This window comes from Protopterus annectens, chromosome 8.part1 (assembly GCF_019279795.1).
Source record: "Protopterus annectens isolate FY-2018-M chromosome 8.part1, PAN1.0, whole genome shotgun sequence".
Taxonomy (NCBI): Eukaryota; Metazoa; Chordata; order Ceratodontiformes; family Protopteridae; genus Protopterus; species Protopterus annectens.
Genome location: NC_056742.1, coordinates 149720963 through 149741465, shown reverse-complemented (window position 1 = coordinate 149741465; position 20503 = coordinate 149720963). Strand labels below are relative to the sequence as shown.

General features: G+C 35.8%; 1 protein-coding gene across 1 annotated transcript in view; it reads right to left on the bottom strand.

Moving 5' to 3' along the window:
* Nucleotides 1-20503, bottom strand: part of PKD1L2 (polycystin 1 like 2) — a 1522374-nt gene that overhangs the window by 838063 nt on the left and 663808 nt on the right. Inside the window, exons 20-21 of the mRNA XM_044081586.1 lie at nucleotides 16747-16914; nucleotides 15405-15530 (exon numbers count right to left, since the gene is read on the bottom strand). Of these exons, the coding sequence (XP_043937521.1) occupies nucleotides 15405-15530; nucleotides 16747-16914 (294 nt within the window). The remainder of the gene's footprint in view (nucleotides 1-15404; nucleotides 15531-16746; nucleotides 16915-20503) is intronic.

Sequence of the window (20503 nt, the reverse complement as noted above, 5' to 3'; positions counted from 1 at the left end):
CATACCTCTCAACCTTCTACAGCAAGAAATCTGGACAAAGTCATAAATAAAGGGGGACAAAGGCCCAGAAATGAGGACAATTTTTAAATATTGCTATTACAAACTTAGAAAGTTGATAGAATAACAGGTTTTGCATTATCATGAATTTTTCTGAAGGGTATGAAGTCTGAAACTCATGTCTATCATTATTTTTCTGAATTTAGTCTTTAATGATTTGCCACTGATTTGCCAGAAAAAACACAATTTTATGAAAAATGGACCACAAATATCAGGCAAAAATTTGGACATTCTACAAAAATCTGTACAGCTGAGAGGTATGGCAACAGCATTTTATTTATTTATTTTATTATTTTACATTTGTTTACTGGGAAAGTCCGACTGGACACAGGTCCTTTTTCAGCAGAGGCCCGGGGATAAAGGCTCCAGTTACAGATATATTGTTAACATATAAGAGGATACATACAGTACCTGTTACAGACATCTCAGCAGTTTATAAACATTCAAGATACCACACTGAGGCAAATAATAATTACAAAATGTTGAGGCATATAGTTCATTATATGTAAGAAGTCCCATTATACATCATAATGCTATAAATACAATTGAAAGGATAAAGATGGTTATTAACATACAGATGGTGTTACTACTTACTGTTATTTTAAAATAAAATAAAGGGCAGTAGAATGTCTGGGAAGTTGGGAAGGCCTATCCAGAGGAGTTACAAGAGTATAGCCAGGTATCCACTAGGTGTGACTTGAGGAGATTTTTAAATTGTGAGATAGAGCTGTTGGAAGTTATTGGGGTTGTCATCTTATTCCATATTTTAGGAATATAGTTAGAGAATTGAGATTTCCCAGCTAAGTTGTTGACTTTGGTGGTATCTAAAAGGTGTTGGTTACTGGTCCAAAGAGATCTAGCTGTGGTGTATGGTTGAATGAGATTATGGACAAAGGGGGTTTTATCGGGTTGGTGAAGAATTTTGTGGGTAAAAGTTAGTTGATTAGAGTGTAGGACCTGGGGGAGTTCAAGCCTATTTAGTTGTTTAATTGATGTAGAGTGATTTGATCTACATAAGGCACCAGTAGCAAATCTTGCCATTTTATTATAACAAAATTCCAGTTGGTTTAGGTCTGTTTTTCAGAGATTGGTTAATACTGGGGAGGAATAGAGGAGGGTTGATAGGAGGTGTGTGTGGACTATGGTAGCTTTTGTGTTGTTTGTAAGAAATTGTTCATTTCTATACAGGAGGCCTATTTTCTTGTGAACCTTTTTGATAGTTTGGGCTATGAGAATATCAAATTTCAAGTTATTGTCGATTTCGACCCCAAGAAGTTTAGTGTGAGTGATTGGGGTAATCATAGTTTTGTTCCTGGGCAAGACATTAAAGGACTGTGAAGATGAGGGGAACCTAGTTGGGCTAAAAATGAGTCTAGTTTTGTTGGGATTTAGAATGAGCTGGGAGTTAGTGAGCTATGTTTCTATAGACAGAAAGAAATCTTGGGTTTTGGTATGGAGGTCTTGCAGTGTACATTTACTTTAACTAATAAAATTTTAATAGATAATGGGACAAGGAAGGCTGTCAGTGGTTCTTAAACTATCATACAAACACAATGACTAGACTTATTACCAATAATAATCACTCAGACATAAGTAATTGAATCAGGGGAGTCTTACATGGGTCAGTGCCTGTCCCTGTATTGTACTCGCTCATTGTAAAGAATCTATCCTTGAACATACAAATAATGTATGAAGATAATATAGTTATTAAGGCCTACAAATCCACAAAGTGAATACATTATCTCAGGAATACTTTGTTTTGTGATGCAACTGGCTGCATGGTATCACAAATAGTCCAAATACTCAAAAATCAACAGTGATGGTGTTTGTCACCCATCAAAGGCTTGTCAAGGATCAAACGCTGTCACTAAAATACCTAGTAGGAATTACACTTAAAATAGTTATTGAGCAAAAATACTTGTCCTTCTATTCTCATACAGAAATGTATACTCGGAATGTAGTACATTAACTTAATATTACTTACATTTCACATCTACTAACTAAGGAAACCAGACAAGTTGTCACACCCTTTATACCTCTCAGATGTCCAGATTTATGCCTCATAATTTTAGTTTGTTCCAATCTGAGGTTTTCTGGCAAATCATTAAGGATTGAAGTTACTAAATATGACAGACCTTTACTTTTCAGAGTTCACATCTTTCAGAAAAAATCATGCCAGTACAAAGCCAGTTATTCTATTAACTTTCTAAGTTTATAAGAGCAATACTTAAAACTGACCATATTATTGTGCCTTTGTCCCTCCATTATTTTTGTTTTATCCAGAATTCTTGAACTAGGAGGTTGAAAGGTATGTCCAGTGTCCAAATACCAAGCTTAGAAAATGCCTTGCTGATCACTGATCTAAATGCTCCATAAAGCACTGTCTCATTCCCCAAAAAGTGGAAGTAAAAATGTTGGGAGTCATACAAGTAAGCCATACATCTCATCCGTTCAGATTATTGAGAATGCATAGTTTTTTGCCTCATAGTTTGGTCTGTTCCTCATAAAATTTGTGTTTTACTAGTAAATCATTGAGGACTGAAGTCAATAATGACAGACATTTTTCAGTCCTCTTATCCTTCAGAAAATATATACTGATGCAAAATCTGCTACTCTAGCAACTTTCCAAGTTTATAAGAGCAACAATTTAAAAATCTGTCCTTACTTTTGACTTCATCCCTCCATTTTGTTTGGATCTGTCCAGATTTCTTGTGCTAAGAGGTTGAAAGGTATGATGTAAGCTCCACTAGAGAGCAGCAGTGCATAACAGTAACTAATATTAACTGGTTACCAGATAATGAAAGGGTTCACTCCTAGAAATTCACTTCCATTCAAGTTATGAAATAATAATTATTGCCCATTTCTCAGAAATAAACCCATGATCAGAGATAATTACTAGTCATTCAGTAATCAAGATGAATCAGAAATTATACAGACAACTATTCACATGAAGTTCAGTAAAACAGCTTTTTTCAGAGCTTAAACCAGCAACTGAGAATATTCCTCCTGAAAATATAAAGAATGCAATCTAAATGATTTTGGAAAACTGCTCATGACATGTTTAGTAAAGGAATGAACATATAACTGCAACAACAACTCTGATTAATAATGCACTGATGTTCAATTTCATCTACTACATTTATCTACTTAATATCTTGTAAACGCATTATGCCTTGCTTAACAACTGGGGATATTTTCTGTAAATATGCATAAATGTAAAACAATATAAAAAAAGATAATATCCATTCTTAGATTTGGTTACTCTGAGGTTGGTGTTCATAGTTTTTTAAACACATTCAATTTTAAGTGCTCTTTATTTTTTCTAAACTAGTACTAGCTTACAGCCTAAATCAGCTATTTAAATCAGTATAACTACCCTGTTAATGAATGATAAAAAAATAAAGAAAATAAGATACATCTGCAAGGCCCACTTAAGATCTTCAAAAGGGCAATCCTTTGGATTTCAAAATACCAAACCAAAGTAGTCATTTCAGCACTCTGATAACAATGACCAGATTCCTGCTTGCTAAAAAAATCTGCAGGAAGACAGCTGGATTTAAGAGATTGTATGTATACAGTGTAGATTATAATGATCAATGCTGCAGTAGGCTTAGCTATATGGGTTATATCCTGCATAGAAAATAACAGCCAGCCAGCTTCCAAAGCTTCATGGCACCTACCACATCCCAAACTTTCTGGCAGCTTGAGCTGAGCTGACTGAGAAGACAGATTTGTGTGCCAAGGTACTCATAGCTTTTTTGTCCCTGAAAAGTATGCTTCTCTGAGGCTTTCGAGGATCAACAGTTGGGTTGTACTGTTCCTTTGCTTGACAGGTAAGTTCCCTTCAGGGAAAAAAAAACTTCCATTTAAAAAATGTTTATTTAATAACACTTTCCTGCTCAAATAATTACTTTAAAGCTAGGAATTTGTGTTTTAATGGAATGTCACGAGACTGTATTGTACTTTTAAACAAGAGTGCTCTTTTTTTCTCTCAGTCTAAAAGTTGCTTAAAGTAATTGAAAACCATTTTTTCTGTAGAGAAATTGTTTACTTTACTTTTTGGTTCTGGAAAAGTGTTTTAAAGTGCTTTTTACTGTGTTTATATATGAAAAAGTGCCTCCAAAGACTATTAGGTTTTACCATCTTTTTCTGCATGTTTTCTTTGGGAAAGGGGCACCATTTTCAACTTGACTATGGAACAAACTGTTGGTCCCATGGCCAATCCTTTTTCCAGCCACATAAAGAAAAATGTATGCAAACAGTCTTTGCTCCATAGTCGTACCTCAGAAATGTTGTCTTTTACTGCAGATCTCTTTGATTTAGAAACTATAGCCACTAGGGACCAAGGGTTAGTCACGTCCTCTGTGGCTCTTGGGGTCCTATAAGTGGGCAACAGACAGACATGCTTATTGGTCTTGGGAGAGAGAACAGGAAAGGCTTCCCTGTTTTGTCAGAATGTTTTGCCCATCCCTGGGGAAGCTGCTTCTGTCATTAATAACACTGTTGGCCCCATTTTTTTCCTTTCTAAAAGAAACAGAAAACTAAGCATGTATCTCCTCCTTCTAAAATTTCCATAGACAGGAATAGTTTACTGAGTCTGGCTCAGGGTTTAATTCAGGCCATTGGTCCTTCTTATATAGTAGTTTCTGGTAAAAGAAAGAAGGATATCTTTTTTCCTGAACACATTCAAGATTCTGAATATGGACAAAAAGATGAAGGGACAGATACACTGTTTCCTCCGCAGATTGATTCGGACTCAGAGGAGAGCTCAGTTTCTTATTCTCGCTGTGGGGATTCTCTTCTCTGAGACTATTTCCAGAATGTGCCAATGTTTTCAGTGATAGAACACTGAGGTCTCTTAGTCCCTCAGAAAGTACATGCTACTACAGAAGACTTTTTCAAAACGTTCACCCATTCCCCCAGTTTTGTCAGCTTTGGAGGATGCGTGTGTGTGTGTGTGTGTGTGTGTGTGTGTGTGTGTGTGTGTGTGTGTGTGTGTGTGTGTGTGTTAAATTTTCTTGATAGTCAGCCAGCTGCCCCTAAAAATGCAGTCTGTATAAAAACTAGGCATGTATCTACTCCATCATTCTTTTAAGTTTTGTAAATGTTTCCCAAACCTGACCCAGCAGCTATCAATTTAATTAAAACTATTACTGTTTTAATTTAAAATAAATCAAACATAGGTAAAGCACTTTATCCTCTACTTGATTAGGACTTCATCAGAACCAAAATAAGCAAGTCAAAGCCACTTCCTTAAATATCAAGAGTAAATCACATGATCTTAAAACAAATCAGATCTTAAAGTGAAAACTGTCACAATTCTATACATTCACAAAACTTGAAATATTACAAAATTAACTAATGAACTAAGAAACGTTCAATTTTTACTTTTGTTTTGGAAATTTAAGGAAGTGGCTTTGACTTGCTCATTTTGGTTCTCATGAAGTCCTAATCAAGAAGAAGATGAGGATGAAAGTGCTTAACCTAGGTTTGATTTTTTTTTTATTAAAATAAAAGGAACCAACTCCAAGACCACTCAAAACATACAGAAAATGTCTTTTATTACAAGCAAAGCTTTCAGGTATATTAAAATAAAACATTTTTACCCCCTAACCAGGAAGTTTTGTTAGTTCCCTAACTGCACCAAACACTGTGTGCGCCTGGTATTTTGGTAAGTACTATTTTTGGAAGCATGGTAACATGCTCTTTTTTGTGGTTCTTAATGCTATTGCTGCTAAACATTTAGTTAATTCCAATCTTACTCTTTTAGATAAGAATGGGAAGATTACAGAAAAGTACGGGAAAGAAGTGCGTGCATCTACAACTTTGATCTTCAGAATTTTGAATTGTCAGGCTCATATTTTAAGGTCTATTCTGACTAATTGTGAAAGTATGAGGAATGATTTGTCTGCAGTTTCTTCTTGTGAGGAAAATTCTGCTTAAAATAATAATTTAGTTGCTTCTATTGTACGAGTCACTACTCATGGTTTGCAGTGTGTGTATGACTTACATGATATTTCTTCCACGGCTATGGCCATTAGTACTGTTTTAAAGGGGGTTAGCCTGGATGTAGTCTCAGAATCTCCCTGATGATGTTAAAAATTAGATTTTAAATTCTCCTCTGGATAGATTTAGTTTTTGGCCCCTCTGCTGGAGGGGTGATCAAAAAGTATGATGAAAGAGGTAAGATGATAAAGGGAATCTTGAAGATTTTTCAGCCCCCCTTTTCCAAATTTTCTAAGTGATTCTCTAACCACTCATCCAATTTTGGCAAAAAATAAATAATAAATAAATAAACAAACAAAGAGTCTCAGCAAAATGCAGGTAAACAAACATTTAAGATGAAATGGCAAGCGAGTTCCAAAAATAATTCTGGACCTTCCCAAAACCAAGAACTGTCCCCCACCCCCACACTGGCAGCTCCATTTATCTTCCAGAAAGTCTGACTCTCCACTTTTCTCTTTGGCAGCAGATAGCTTTAAACAAATGGGTTTTGATGTTCATTCATCAATGTTACAGATGGCAGAGGGAAGACATTCCTCCTTTTCAGTGGGTAATCTCACATCCACTAGACCAAACTCTTATTTCCACTGGTCAGTCATCACATGCTATCACAGGGTATGACAGAATCTGTTCCTCCTTCCCTTGTGTAGAAAGGATTTTATTCATGGATATTTTTAGTGCCAAAGAAAGAAAATGCCTAGAGACCTGTTCTGGATCTTGTTGTTTTATAATAATTTTTTCTGAATATACTATATAATTATGTTATAAGATGGATAATTGATTTTAAGTAAGGCAGTGTCACGTGACTCTACATCTGTATTATATAAACTGGGAAGTTAGCTGAATGATTTTACTACACACTGAAGAAGGGCATTGACCCAAAAGCAACTTGTTGATTTGTTGTTTTATTAAAGTTCATAACGTTTTGTGGTCCTAAGCATCTCCTATCATTGAAGTGTTTTTCTTTGGATAGTTAATGCTCAACCATGGGGAGGGGAAGCAAACAAAAAAGCCTGATAAGAGAGACTTGGGTGCTGATAAGTGCAGGGGCAAAAAGATGCAGAACAAAAGGTTTTGTGACTGGGAAAGGCTGGTACAAAAATAAAATTAAAGAATGGGACTCAGAGTTACAGCAACTCCAAAATTAAATGTTATCTCTTAAATCTAATAAAAACTTAATTGCTACAGATAATAAGAGGAACATAGAAGAAGGAAATAAAAAATACAATGAAATATTTTCCCATAAAACTAATTTAGCTATGGAAAAACTGAAATTAAATTCTTATGCGACCTCTTCTAAGCGTCTTCATAACCTATCTATGAAAGTTAAGATACAATCAAAAATTAATAACATTGATAGTATCTTTTATGAAGGGAAAAGGAAAAAAGTCTCGGACATAGGGGACATTCTGGAGGCTTTTATTTATTTATTTACTTTTATATATTTTTATTTTACATTTGTTTACCGGGAAAGTCCAACTGGATATATGTCCATTTTCAGCGGAGGCCCGGGGAGAAAAGCAGAGTATAAATACATTAGGAACAATAGAAACATTTATAGATAGGTATAATATGCAGTTTTCAGTAGTGTGACAAACATGGACAAAATATCGTAGGCAACATCAAAATCATGCGGCTTCAATTTCAGACAATAATACATGGAGTTGTGGGCTAAGTCCCTTCAAGAATTTGTACACTCATTAGAGTATAAGATTGAAATGCTTAGGGAGAGTTTCCAGGTGGTGATTAGTCGGGGTTTAAGCAGGGACACTGCCAATGCTGTTGGAAGTGTAATTTGAGGCTTTTTTTGAACTGGGTTAAGGAGGATTGGTGAATAGGTTTAGCAGGTAGCATATTCCAAGTTTTGCCTACTGAGTTGGCGAATAGTGATTCCCCAGCCACATTTATGCTCTTAGTTGTTTGTACCAGCAGTTTGTTAGCAGAGCTTAGTATCCTCAGGTTGCTGTATGGTTTGATGATCTTATTTAGTGCTGGTGTTTTTTTGGGTTGATATAGTATTTTGTGGGTTATTATAAGTTGGTTGTATCGGAGAAGACTGGGCCACTCTAGCCATCCTAGTTGAGTTAGATTGATGCAATGGTGGGTCCTACATGTAGCACCTGTAGCAAATCTAGCAATATGGTTGTAACAACTAGCAAGTTTGGTAAGGATGGCTTGGTTAAGGTTAATGAAGAGGGGGAGCAAAGAGGAGGGTAGAGAGTAGGTGGGACCGAGCGATAGTGGTTCTTGCCAAAGGAGCGAAGAAGGGTTTGATCCTGTATAGGGAGTCCAGTTTTTGTTGACAGAGTATCTGGGGATATGATTGTGTCATTTTTGGAACTTATAGTAAAGAATGTTGAGGAGGATTTGGAGGTGGGAGAAAAGATGAGCAGTTTAGTTTTGTTGGGGTTTAATAGAAGCTGATGGTTTGCAAACCATTTTTCTACATCATTGAAAGTATTCTGGGTTAGGGTTATAGGCACAGTTGAGGAGGAGGCGGTACATATTAAAGTAGAGTCATCTGCATATTGGATGCAGGTGGCCTTGGGAGTGATGGTGGGTAGGTTATTGATAAAGACTGAAAAGAGTAGTGGTCCTAGTATGGAGCCTTGGGGGACTCCTAGAGTAATGGGTAGATGTGTGGATAGGATATTCTGCCATAAAACTGCTTGTTGTCTATCAGACAGGTAAGACTGGAACTGTTTAATGGAGCTACTATTTAGTGACAGTTCCTTCAGGGTGTGGAGAAGCAGTTGGTGATTGACCATATCAAAGGCCTTAGAGATATGTAGGAATAGAGCTGAGGTAAGTTTGTTATTGTTTTGTTTGGTGTTGACAGAGTTAGAGAAGGATAGGAGAGCTGATGTGGTGCTGTGGTGTGGCCTAAAACCATGCTGAGAGTTGGTCAGTAGTTTATTTTGGATGAGATAGTGCATTAATTGGTTGTGGATGCACTTTTCCATAATTTTGGCCAGTGGTAATAGTATGGCTATTGGTCAGAAGTTTAAGAGGTCTAAAGTAGTCCCTCCTTTATGAAGGGGAATGACATGGGAAACCTTCCAGAGAGAGGGGATAGTGGCTTCAGCCAAGGTGCAGTTTATTATGATTGAGACAGAGTATGCAATGGCATCTGCCCCTTTTTGTAAATATTCTGGGGGAAGAAGATCAGCTGCCAGGGTAGAGGGCTTTAGTTTGTTAATTAGAGATCAGATGGTAGATATAGATACAGGTTGGAAGGTGAAAGAGAGTGGGGTAGTAGTTGTGAAGGAGTTTTGAAAGGAGCTGGTGGGGGGTAGTTGGCTAGCTAGTGATTGAATAGTTTTGGCAAAAAAGTTGTTAATGATGTCAGCAGTTTCCTCTGGAGTTTTAAAGATGCAGGTTGCGGGGGTGGGGGTTTGGCCAGGGTGAAGCAGTTTGTTTATGCCTGCCCAAAATTTTTGAGGTTTCTTCTGGTGTTTTGCTGAAGGTGTTGATAGAAGTTTTTTTTGTCTAACAATGTGGCTTTCTTGGTATCATTCCTTAGCTGTCGAATTTAATATGGTCAAGTGGGTCTTTGGAGGTGTGCCTTTCATTACTTTAGAGAGACAGGTGGCGGTCTTGGTTTTGGCTCTAAGGGTGCAGATAGGAGTGTGGGAATCTAGAATGGAAAGGAATTTAGAATTAAAATAGTCTACAGCATCATCTAGTGGAAGTTCTTTAAGTATGGCCCAATTGTATGTTCTGAGTACATTCTGAAAGTCAGTGGAGTTAAAGTTCTTGTTGTTTCTGATAGATTTATAAAGAACTTGGTGGTGGTTATCTACTTTATGCTTAATGATGTAAGTGAGTAGTTGGCCACTTATATCATCTGGGAGGGTACCCTTGCTATACAGGTCTGGGTGATTGTTGATAAAAATCCAGTCCAGGATACTGTCTTTGTAGTTGGTGAGGATACAAGTCGGGTATAGCCGTGAAGGTTTATATGGGTGGCGGGAGATTCAGAGGAACAATTGTTTCAGTCAATATTAACGTCTCCTAACACCAGAGTTTCATGGGGATATGTGCTGGAAAGCCATTGGAGGAAGTCTTATAGGGTATTTGCATTGTTGCCTGGGGGCATATAAATGCAGGCAATGAATATAGATTTACTTTTGTTAAGCTGTAGTTTGCTAACTAGGGCTTCTGCATTATTGAACAAGGGGGGGGGGGGTTGCTGTGGGGATAGAGTGACATCTATTGTGTTTTTAAACACAACTGCTACACCTCCACCTTTCCTGGTGTTTCGGTCTAGTCTAAGTATGTTGTACCCTGGTGGGATAACCTCATCATTTTTAGTTCTTGGTTTTAGCCAGGTTTCTGTAAGACATAGCACACCAGGTGAGTAGGTGGCTAGAAGGGCATGATGATTATGGACCTTGTTGTTAATACTCCTGATGTTTAGGTGACAGGTCAGGAGAGAGTTAGGGGACCTTGCATTTGGCCATATGTTGAAGGTGGTAGTGGGCTGGGACCTCGTGAGAAGGGTGGGTCCAGGGTTAGGGTGGATGTCTCCATCCCTCATCAGAGTAAGTTGTACCATGATTATTAGTTTCAGCACTTTACTTATTATTTTATGATAATATCTAGTTTTGTAGGAGATGGTCTGTGGTCTAGTTAGTTGGTGGTTGTTAAAAGTGGAGAGGACAGGTTTGTAGTGAGCTAGGGGTTGGTCTGATTCACTCAATGTGGGAGCAGAGATGGTATGAGATATGGGGTGGTGAAAGCCACAATAGGGCTGGTTTTCATTGATGGTGAGGAGATATAGCCCAGGCAATATAACTGAGAGGAACATAATTGGTCTCATCTTGATAGTAGTGGTACTTGGTAAGGAATGTGGGTAGAGAATTAAATGGGTTGTTGGCAGGAAGGGGTGGTGCATGGAGGTGCGGGTTATCAATGATAGGTTGTAGGAGAGCGGAAGTGGTTTATTGGGTTTAAATTTAGTAGTAGTGGGGGGGGGGGCGGGTGGAATTTGGGGGCAGGGTGGGGCACAGAGCAAGTCTACGCGAAGTGAGGGGAGCAGGGCTATACCAAGTTACAAGGATTTCCAGGGTCTGTGAGTATGCAGGCTTAAAGAATGCAACTTTACAGTGTTTTTACTCAGTTCTTTTTAAAGTGAGCTCCAATTTACTCAATTCTATTCAATTTTTTAAAAAGTGAGCTGTGTTAATACTGTATTAAATAAAGTTCGTAGCTTAGCCAGGCAATTTCACTGACTGCTGTTAGAAAGTAAGCTTTTAACCCAACTTTTATACAGATATTATTTTACTTCTTTGGCAACTGTGAGGTGAAGTAAGCAAGGGGGATGCGTTATAAAGGCTGTTTGAGCTGTAGAATGCTTTTTATTGCTTATTACAGGCTGCTTGACTAGGGAGTCTAAGACTGTTAAGCTATCTTTTACTATGGACCCTAGGCTAGCTGTAGACCCAGTTCAGCCAAACAATCTAGTAGCACAACAGCTACACTTAAGATATTGACCTTGCAGTCCTTTTCCTTAGTGAGGGACAGTGCAGGAATGCTTTTCTTTTAGTTTTCAGGATAATTCTTTTCAGCACAGATTGAGCCATTCAAGGTAAGGACAGGTGGGGTGGAAAGACCTGGTAAGGTACATAGAGTCAGTGCATGGATTCTAATTGGAACATAGCTAACATAATAGCATGCAAACAGTATTATACATTCAGGCAGGGCATTCATTAATATTAGTAGTACCACAGGTTCTGCATTACTCTATACTCAATTGCAGCTATCAGTCAGAGCAGTAATGTACAGCACAGGGAAGTTCAGTGAATTTTACACAGCTTTTCCTATGTGGTTTTATGCCATCAGTAGTTACAGCATTAAGACAGTACAGCTAAATCCACTTGCTAAATGCTAGGAAACAAAATTTCTGTTCATGATTCTTAAACTAGCATAATAATATATCACAGCAAACTATGTTGCCAAGCTTATAATGTTAAAATTGCCACATGCAGTTAATAAATATGCTTAGAATATCACTCCTGGCTAACAAACTTTACAGGTAATTCCACACATTTTCTAAACATTCTACTGGTTTGGCAATTTAGGAAATCATTGTTATGCACGCTGTTTTGTTTATCTAGAGCATCATAAAGATAAAATAAGTACAAATGAATGTGAGAAGTTAGAGAATATAGTTCCCAACATAACAAGATTTCCTGAGGAACTTAAGTTAGATCTACAAAAACTTATTTCTCAAAAGGAAATTATAGATGGGATTAAAGGAAGTAAGTCTAATAAAGCATCTGGAATAGCTGGCTTAGTTATTGAAATGTATAGATTGTTCCCCTTTCTATAATCTCTCTCCTACATAAAACCTTTCTTGTAGTTCAAACATTAGCAACTATTCCTCCTTCTTGGAGATATTTTCTAATTTCCCCTATATTAAAAGAGAATAAGGACCCTAATCATTGCAACTCATATAGACCAATTTCTTTGTTGAATAATGATTATAAACTATTTATGTCAATTATGGTCAATAGATTGAAAATACCCATATCTAAAATAATTACTGAAGACCAGACTGGTTTCATACATAACAGGCATACACAGGATAATATTAAAAGAGTATTAACTCTGATAGATTACCTCAACAGAGGATACCATGAAGCACTGATAATAGATCTAGATATTCAAAAGGCCTTTGACTCCTTAAATTGGGGTTATTTATTTAAAGTCATACAGTTATTTGATTTCCCCCTTTTTATAACAATGATAAAGAAAATCTATGAAAATAATCTAGCATATGTCAAATTAGGTCCCTTTACTTCCAAAGCAATCCAAATCACTAGACGTACTAGACAAGGATGTCCCAAGTCCCCTATCCTATTTGCTCTGGCCATAAAAATACTTGCTATTTTAATATGTAGTAACCCAAAGATAAGAGGTATAAATATATATGACCAATATATTTCTAAAATAATGATGTTTGCTGATGATGTCTTACTTACCTTACCCAACTCTAAGGGAGTGTTAGGTGAAGTGGATATAGTAACAACAAATTTCCAAAAAATCTCAGGACTCTCCAACAAATCTAAATCAAAATATTTATTATTAAATAAAAAAAGAACATACAGGTTCCAGTTAATCATATTATTGGAAATCAAGTTTCACCTCTAGACTATTTAGGAATAGTCTTAGGCAGGAATATAGAGGAAATTTACAGTTTAACTACGCTAAAGCCACAGACTTAATCAAGACATTAATAAGCAAATGGAATAATTTGTTTATAACATTTGATGATAGGTTACAACTGATAAAAATGGTTTTGTTACCTAACATTTTATATGTAGCACAAGCCCTTATACTTCCACCAGGAAAGAAAATCCTTAAAGAAATCACTTCAACTCTGATAAAATTCCTATGGTACCCCAAAAGAAATTGAGTGGCATATTCTAATCATATCAAAAAATGGGAACAATTGGGGTTAAAATTCCCAGAGATTGAAACTTATATAAAGGCATCTATAATTAAAATAGTAATGAATTGGATAAATCCTAGATATTCTTCCAACTGGAAACAGTTACACTCCATTATACTAATGAATGAAAATTGTTTATCAAAGAATGCTTTGGTAACTGACAAAGATAACAAGATATGGCATTATTAAGTTTAATGTTACAGTATAGTACAACACAATTAACTAAACTAACACTAATAAACAATATTTTTGATGTGTTTAGAAAATTGATTAACACAAATTTAGATATAAAACTGTGGCATACATGTTTAATACCATTTACTATTACAAGGGATTTCCCTGATAAAACAGATAAAGAGATTTTTGGTTTATGGGAAAATAACCTATTTTGTTGGTTGCAATGTACTTAAAACCAACAAGCTTTGAACACACAAAGTATATTATCAACCTATGGCCTATCCCCTAATGACTAGTTGGTTCTTTAGAGTGCCACAGCATACACTAAGGATCTGTGTAGAATAATACATAACCGTACCAAAAATTATAAAATGGATTTTTGGAATTCTATATAATAATATCAATGTTAAGAATGAATTATCATATCTATATAACACTTTAATTGTCTATAAGATAGCTCCTAAAGATTATTACTGGCAATACCTAACTAAAGGGTTTCATGTTTCATTAGCAATGGAAGATAAAACAAACATTTTATTTTCGGTTAAACTAACTTCTTACTTACAATTCTGGAGCATTTTTCATTGGAAATTACTACACAGATCCTTTTTGACACCTGAGAAACTCTCAAAAATGAACCCTTCAAAAAGCAAGTTATGCTGGAGATGTCATCTGCCATTAATACTGACTGGTCTCATATTTTTTATGACTGCACTAATATTAAACCATATTGGAATGAGATTAACAAATTTCTTCAAGCTATCTATACTGATATATTTGTTTTGACAAAGTCTTTAATTTTATTGAATGTTGTTAATAGTAATACTATGAAGAAAGATGACCTGTATTTGTTGTGGACAATGTTAGCAATAGCCAGAAAATGTATAACTAGAAGATAAAACTCTAATGTAGCACCCACAATGGAGGAATTCCTATCATCACTGAAGAAATGCATACGAATGGAGAAAAGAACTAAAAGAGTTAAGAACTTTTCCTAAGCCATTGGTTAATAGTCCTTGTAGGAAAGTTTTGAATTTGATTGATACCCCACAGATGGAACCAAACTCTTCCTATCATAGTTTATATATTAACTTATTATTTAACTACAAATGTTTTTATCTTAATCCTTTTTGTCAGGCTGGATGTAAATACTGTAAATAGTTATTGAATGCTATGAATGTATTAAATTATTGTATTATTTCATCAAAATAAAAATCATTTGAGTAAAAAAAAAATTTAAAAAAGACTGCATAGCACCCAGGCTGAAGGAAACATTAATGAAGTAGAAAAGAACTCAGGAAAAATTAGCACTGTTTGTTTCTTTCTTTTGTTCTGTTTGTTAATGGTATAGACTACTGATCCATTGGACCATTATCAGTCTGAGGCTAGGAATACAATCTCAGTTAAAAAAAAATGAAACTGAATATCAAAATGGAGTAGAAATCAGAAAATTTAAATATAGAACATTCTGCTTTTAGCTTATCAAAACTGGAAGCATGTCATTATTTCAGTTCAAAGTTTCTGCAAATAAAAGTGTGATGTTTAGGGCAATATTTGCTAAATGTACAATAGCTATGCAAAGTTCCAAAAGCTTGTCATTAATCTAAGAATACCATACTAGAAGGAGATCACTAATTGAAGAATGCCTTCATGTTATTCCGGGTCTTGACAACAGAGGGTATATAACTACTAGACTTAGAGTGCTATTTACCTGTGCTGTAGGTGAAAGTTCATCAGGATTCTGGGTAATTTCTTCCAAAACAGTTGATACAGACTGAGCAGTTTGTATTGAACTAACATTGATTGCTGGTAAATCTGACAGCATTTCTTCCTTAACCTTTGAGTGATGTCAAAAGGAAAGAAACAAGCATTAGCTCTCTGTCTGAATGATAAACTTATATATAAAGAAATTTAATACATATTCCATAGTGAAGAACTCAGATACTTTAAAAGAAAATAGACATTAATTTTCTCTCCTACATAACACTGCTTTAGGTTGTTATAGCTGGCATTATTTTCATCAACAGATGACACAATTTTATATGGGAAAAACTGTGCAAATACAACTGAATGAAAAATATGATACAAGATTAAATGTAGATGCAGTAAAAGATAAAGTTCAATGAACTCAGTTAACTTTCTTGAAGAACAATTCAAATAAATGCTTTTAATGCATACATTTACTACATTTTCGTCACTTGCTTAACTGAGCCCTTCTCAGAACTCCTTAGTGTTTGTTATTGTTCCGACCCACATCCGTATTCTTTTGTTCCATTTTAGGCTCAGAGATTATACTGTTCCCCACCTTGTACAAGGTGAAAAATCTTTCTGCATCACTCTGAAATGTATTGCAGCCAGTCTCTGCTACATGACTCATTCGTCATTCTAAATACTTTATGCTATAATAAAATATTTGATTTTTATTTTGCCTTACTTGCCCAGTAAAGAAAGTTGTGCCTACTAAATAATTGCTGCTTAAGCATGCTGTACAACTTTCTAGCCATATTTTCAGATTTGCTATGCCACTGTTCAGTCTTTCTGAAAAGGAAGCTCATGAGGTGAGTACTACATTAGAAGTAAGTTTTAGACGTGACCACTGCACAAATGTAGACTTCCAGGGACAAGCTCACCCCCATCTTCTTATCAGATATGTTCCTTCCAATCAGCTAAAGCATGCTTTTATGACTAACAAACCTTTGCTGCAAGTGAATGACTTCTCACAGCTATTGCCTGTAATTGCTTAATGTTTCATTGATATAGTGTGTGTTAGACATAAGGCTTTGCCTTTTCTGTTATTCAGTTCCATGAATGATATCACATTTCTTCTCAATGTACATGTAGTGACAGATTCAAAAACATTTGCGTAGTTTTCCAATATTATTGCTTAACTTCTTAGTTCACCAGTGTAGCACAGGTATAATACTAAGACCATATCATATCAAAAATTCTAAAAAAATAGCAAGATTATTTAGAAAAGGAACAGAATTATTTCAGACTTATAGAAATTCAGTGACAGAACCACCAGGTGCACAAGTACAGGTCTTACTAATTACCTGTTTTTTGGTGTTTGGTTCAATAGCTGTTTCTTCTTTAAGAATAGAAGACACTGCCATATATAACTGCATTAAGGAGGATGAGCTTTCTCTATCCAACAGCTCACTTCTTTTCTCCTTCAGGACATTTTGCATAGATTTGCTGTCATTCAAAGCCATGTTTCTGACCTATGACCAGAGTGGACATTAGACACTTTAATTGGCAGTTATAGCATCATGTTAAAACATACTTTTAAGTTACATTTTAGAAAACTGATAATATATCTAACAATTACAAAAGGAGATCAGAATTAAAGAAAAACATAGAAACAGTTCAGGAAATGTTATGCCAAATATCAAAATAAGTAAACTTTAAAGAAACAGGCTATTTGCCTGAGCTGTGGTTTTAGAATTATACTGCTGAGTTTATTATGCACACTACAACTTTGTCTGCCATTTGTACAGTGAGATTAAGAGAAGTGTAGTTATTGAACTGTATTTATTTATTTTAAATGAACAGGTTGATGGGACTGAATGAAATCGAATGACAACTGCCTAAAGTAGTATCCCTAAAAGTGAGTGAACTTCATTCTTGACCAAATCTGCATTTCCATTCCAAGGACTGTGTATTCTGTTAGGAAATGTTTAATTATGGAGGTGCAAGGGGCAATCATCTTGCATTTTTTATGGATACTACAATTCTGAAATTATTCTTTATGAATCTATATTTGGGGATTGAACACAGGAACTTCTAGTTTAGGTGTAGTTGTTAATGCCACTGGAGTAACAGGGAATGCCTGGACAGCAAGGTACCTGGTTCCCCCCAACAGCAATTTCTTTTCAACTGAGAAATCACCATAATGGTGATTTTTGAACACATAAGCATTCAGTGCAGAATAAACCATGAACCTAGTATTGTATTTTCAAGTCAACAGAAAAGGAAAACACTCTTGGGGAAACCAGGTGCAGGCTGCTTGTTGTTCCAGTGACAGTGATTACCACGTGGAATATTGGGGGAGGTTGTAGGTTTAATCCCCAGAGCAAGATCAGGGTTTGTCTTTCCTGCTAAGTTGCCAGTACAGCACTGGGCTCATGGTTTGTTATGCACTGGAAGTTACCTGAAAAGTAGTATTATGACAGTCAAGAAACGACAGAACAAAATATCTGAATATAACAGTGCATGAGTTTACAGCATACTTCTGAAGAATATAGTCAAAATGTACAGTAGGTACGTTATGTGAATAAAGTTGAAGCCTCCAAAAATGACACGTCACTATCAAGAAAAAGTGTATGTTGTTGAACATTATTGCTGTAACCAATGTGTGTGAACATACAGCTGAATGAGGCACACATTGGTTACATTAGGAGAAATGCTAATTTTCTTGAGATCCTACAACCTCAGAGTTGATTACATATGTAAACAGGATGCAGGGGGGGGGGGGACTCCGTTTATGGTGGTTTGGAGGAAAGGACCTTACCCAGACCAAAAAAAGTTTGAATTTTGTTTCTTTGGAACAGCATCACAATTTAACCAGTCAACTACACATGAACAAGGTTTAATCTGCTGCATAAGTTTAATTAAAATAGCAGATAGATTCTGTCCAAATTATATCTATGCATTTACTTATTCCATTTCATTAACCTGGTAGGTCTAGTTTCCAAGTCCAAAATATAAACTAATAGTTAAGCAGAAAAGCATTTACAAACAAAATTACAAGGATAAATTTGACCATGAATCAAACAGCTTTGTGATGAATTCTAATGCCAAAGCAATTAATAAAAGCACACCTGCAGGCATAAAACTCACTTCTAAATGTATTACCCTATGTAAACACATCACTAACAGCATTCATAGTGTATCATGCACCAGAAAGTCCAAAATCAAATGTCTACTCTTCAATGCAGCTCTTCTAGTTAGATCATGGGAGAAGTTTAGGTGACACAAAACAACAGAACAATCAACATACAGATATTATTACAGTGTTACAATTTACTTTATAAAAATATACACTGTACATTTAAAGGCATATTACTGCCATAATATTAATATAATTCAGAGTTGGAAAAGACACATTAGATGCAGCAAGCTCAGATGCATACATACTTGCCAACATTTGAAAAGTAACTTAAAAGTTAGAGAAGTAGAAAGGTCAAAACTGAAATGAACAAAAAGAAGTGGGAGAAGCATTATGCCTTTTAGAAATATCCATAATTCCAGTTATTCATTTACAAGATTTTAAAACAATACATTTCTATGGCAAGGGTTTGCAGTGCAATAAGGAAATAAAACAAGACAAGAACAAGTGTGAAAAAAGGGTCTCGGCTAATGAGTAAGTTCCCTGAATAGGAACAAGTTCCCTAGATAAGGTCCCTAGATCAATTTCCTAAGATAGTGGAAAGTCAGTACCATTAAGAAGCAAATAATTGCCACAGGATGAGTGGATGGCAATCATGAAATATTGCTATGGAGTTGCTTTTGTTCCATCAGTGTTATGTGTGTACTAGGAATCTATGTGCGTGAATAAGGAAGTTAACTCTTCTCATTTCTTAACTATATAAACTAAATAGAGGACTGGTGGAGAGGTTTGTATATGTCATGGTCCAGTTTAATGAATGGATACCACAAAGGCAGACAAATGAAACTCTGTGGACAAGCTCTGTTTGAATTTCTGCAAAGCTTTTGATTCACTCCTACACCACAGGCATATTGCAAAGTTGGGAGGGAAGGAATGGGTAGCAAAGTGTGCCTAGATATTAGAGAAAATAGGCTGGAAGTTACAGGGAGCTATCACAAGTTAGAAAGGTAACACCTGGTGTCACATTATAGCCGATGACACAGGACACAAAAAACTGAGTCAATATCTTTGTTAGCAGCACCAAAGCTGGATGAAAGTATCAGATGGTGACCATGCCTGGAGATGGGACCTAAGGGGTCTGAATTCACAGTCTAAGAGTCAGCTTTGGTATTTAGAACTGTACAGTCCTGTATGGGAAGGAAATCAGACTAAAACTTCAGAAGGACCTCTTCTAAAAATCTGTGAAGTTACTCTAAAGTACATGTACCTGAAGAATGGATAAATGCTATAAGTATCACCTTTCATAAGGGTGACTCCTCCACTGACTGATGTAACTATAAGCCCGTGTGTCTCATTACACTGATACACTTATCTGTAAAGCCATAGAACAGATTTCTGTAGAATTTATAAATGAGAACAGATAAGCTCGATAGAATCTAAGACCTTCACAGTTCAGCTTTGTCAAGGGTAAAACGTGTCTTCCTAATCCTGATAGTTTCTTTGAAATAGCCATAAAAATAGATATGACACTTCCAAACCACATTTCTCATATGGATTAAGTTAAAGCATTTGATACCATTCTGCATACTGCTATCATAAATAAACTAACCCAACCAAACAAAAGGGAAATGTTAATAGCAGCATCCCTTAGGGGTCTGCTTTAGGGCCCTCCTAATTTAATTCTACCTCTTTGAAGTACAGTCAAATGTTGATAACCTTTGGCTAACTAAATTTTGAAAATGACTGCAAGACAGAAATCATTATAAGCTCCCCCTCAGATTCACTAATTCTCTTTCAAGGTCTTGATCATACTAATGACTGGAGCTTTAATCATTATATCACTCTAGATGGGAAAAATGTAAAATAATCAATGCTGATAAATCTAGTGCTCCTGCATAGTTTCACATAGATAGAATTCAGCTTTAAAACTGACAGCAATCCAGAATTAAGACCTTACATAAATAACAAGCTGTGCTTAAATC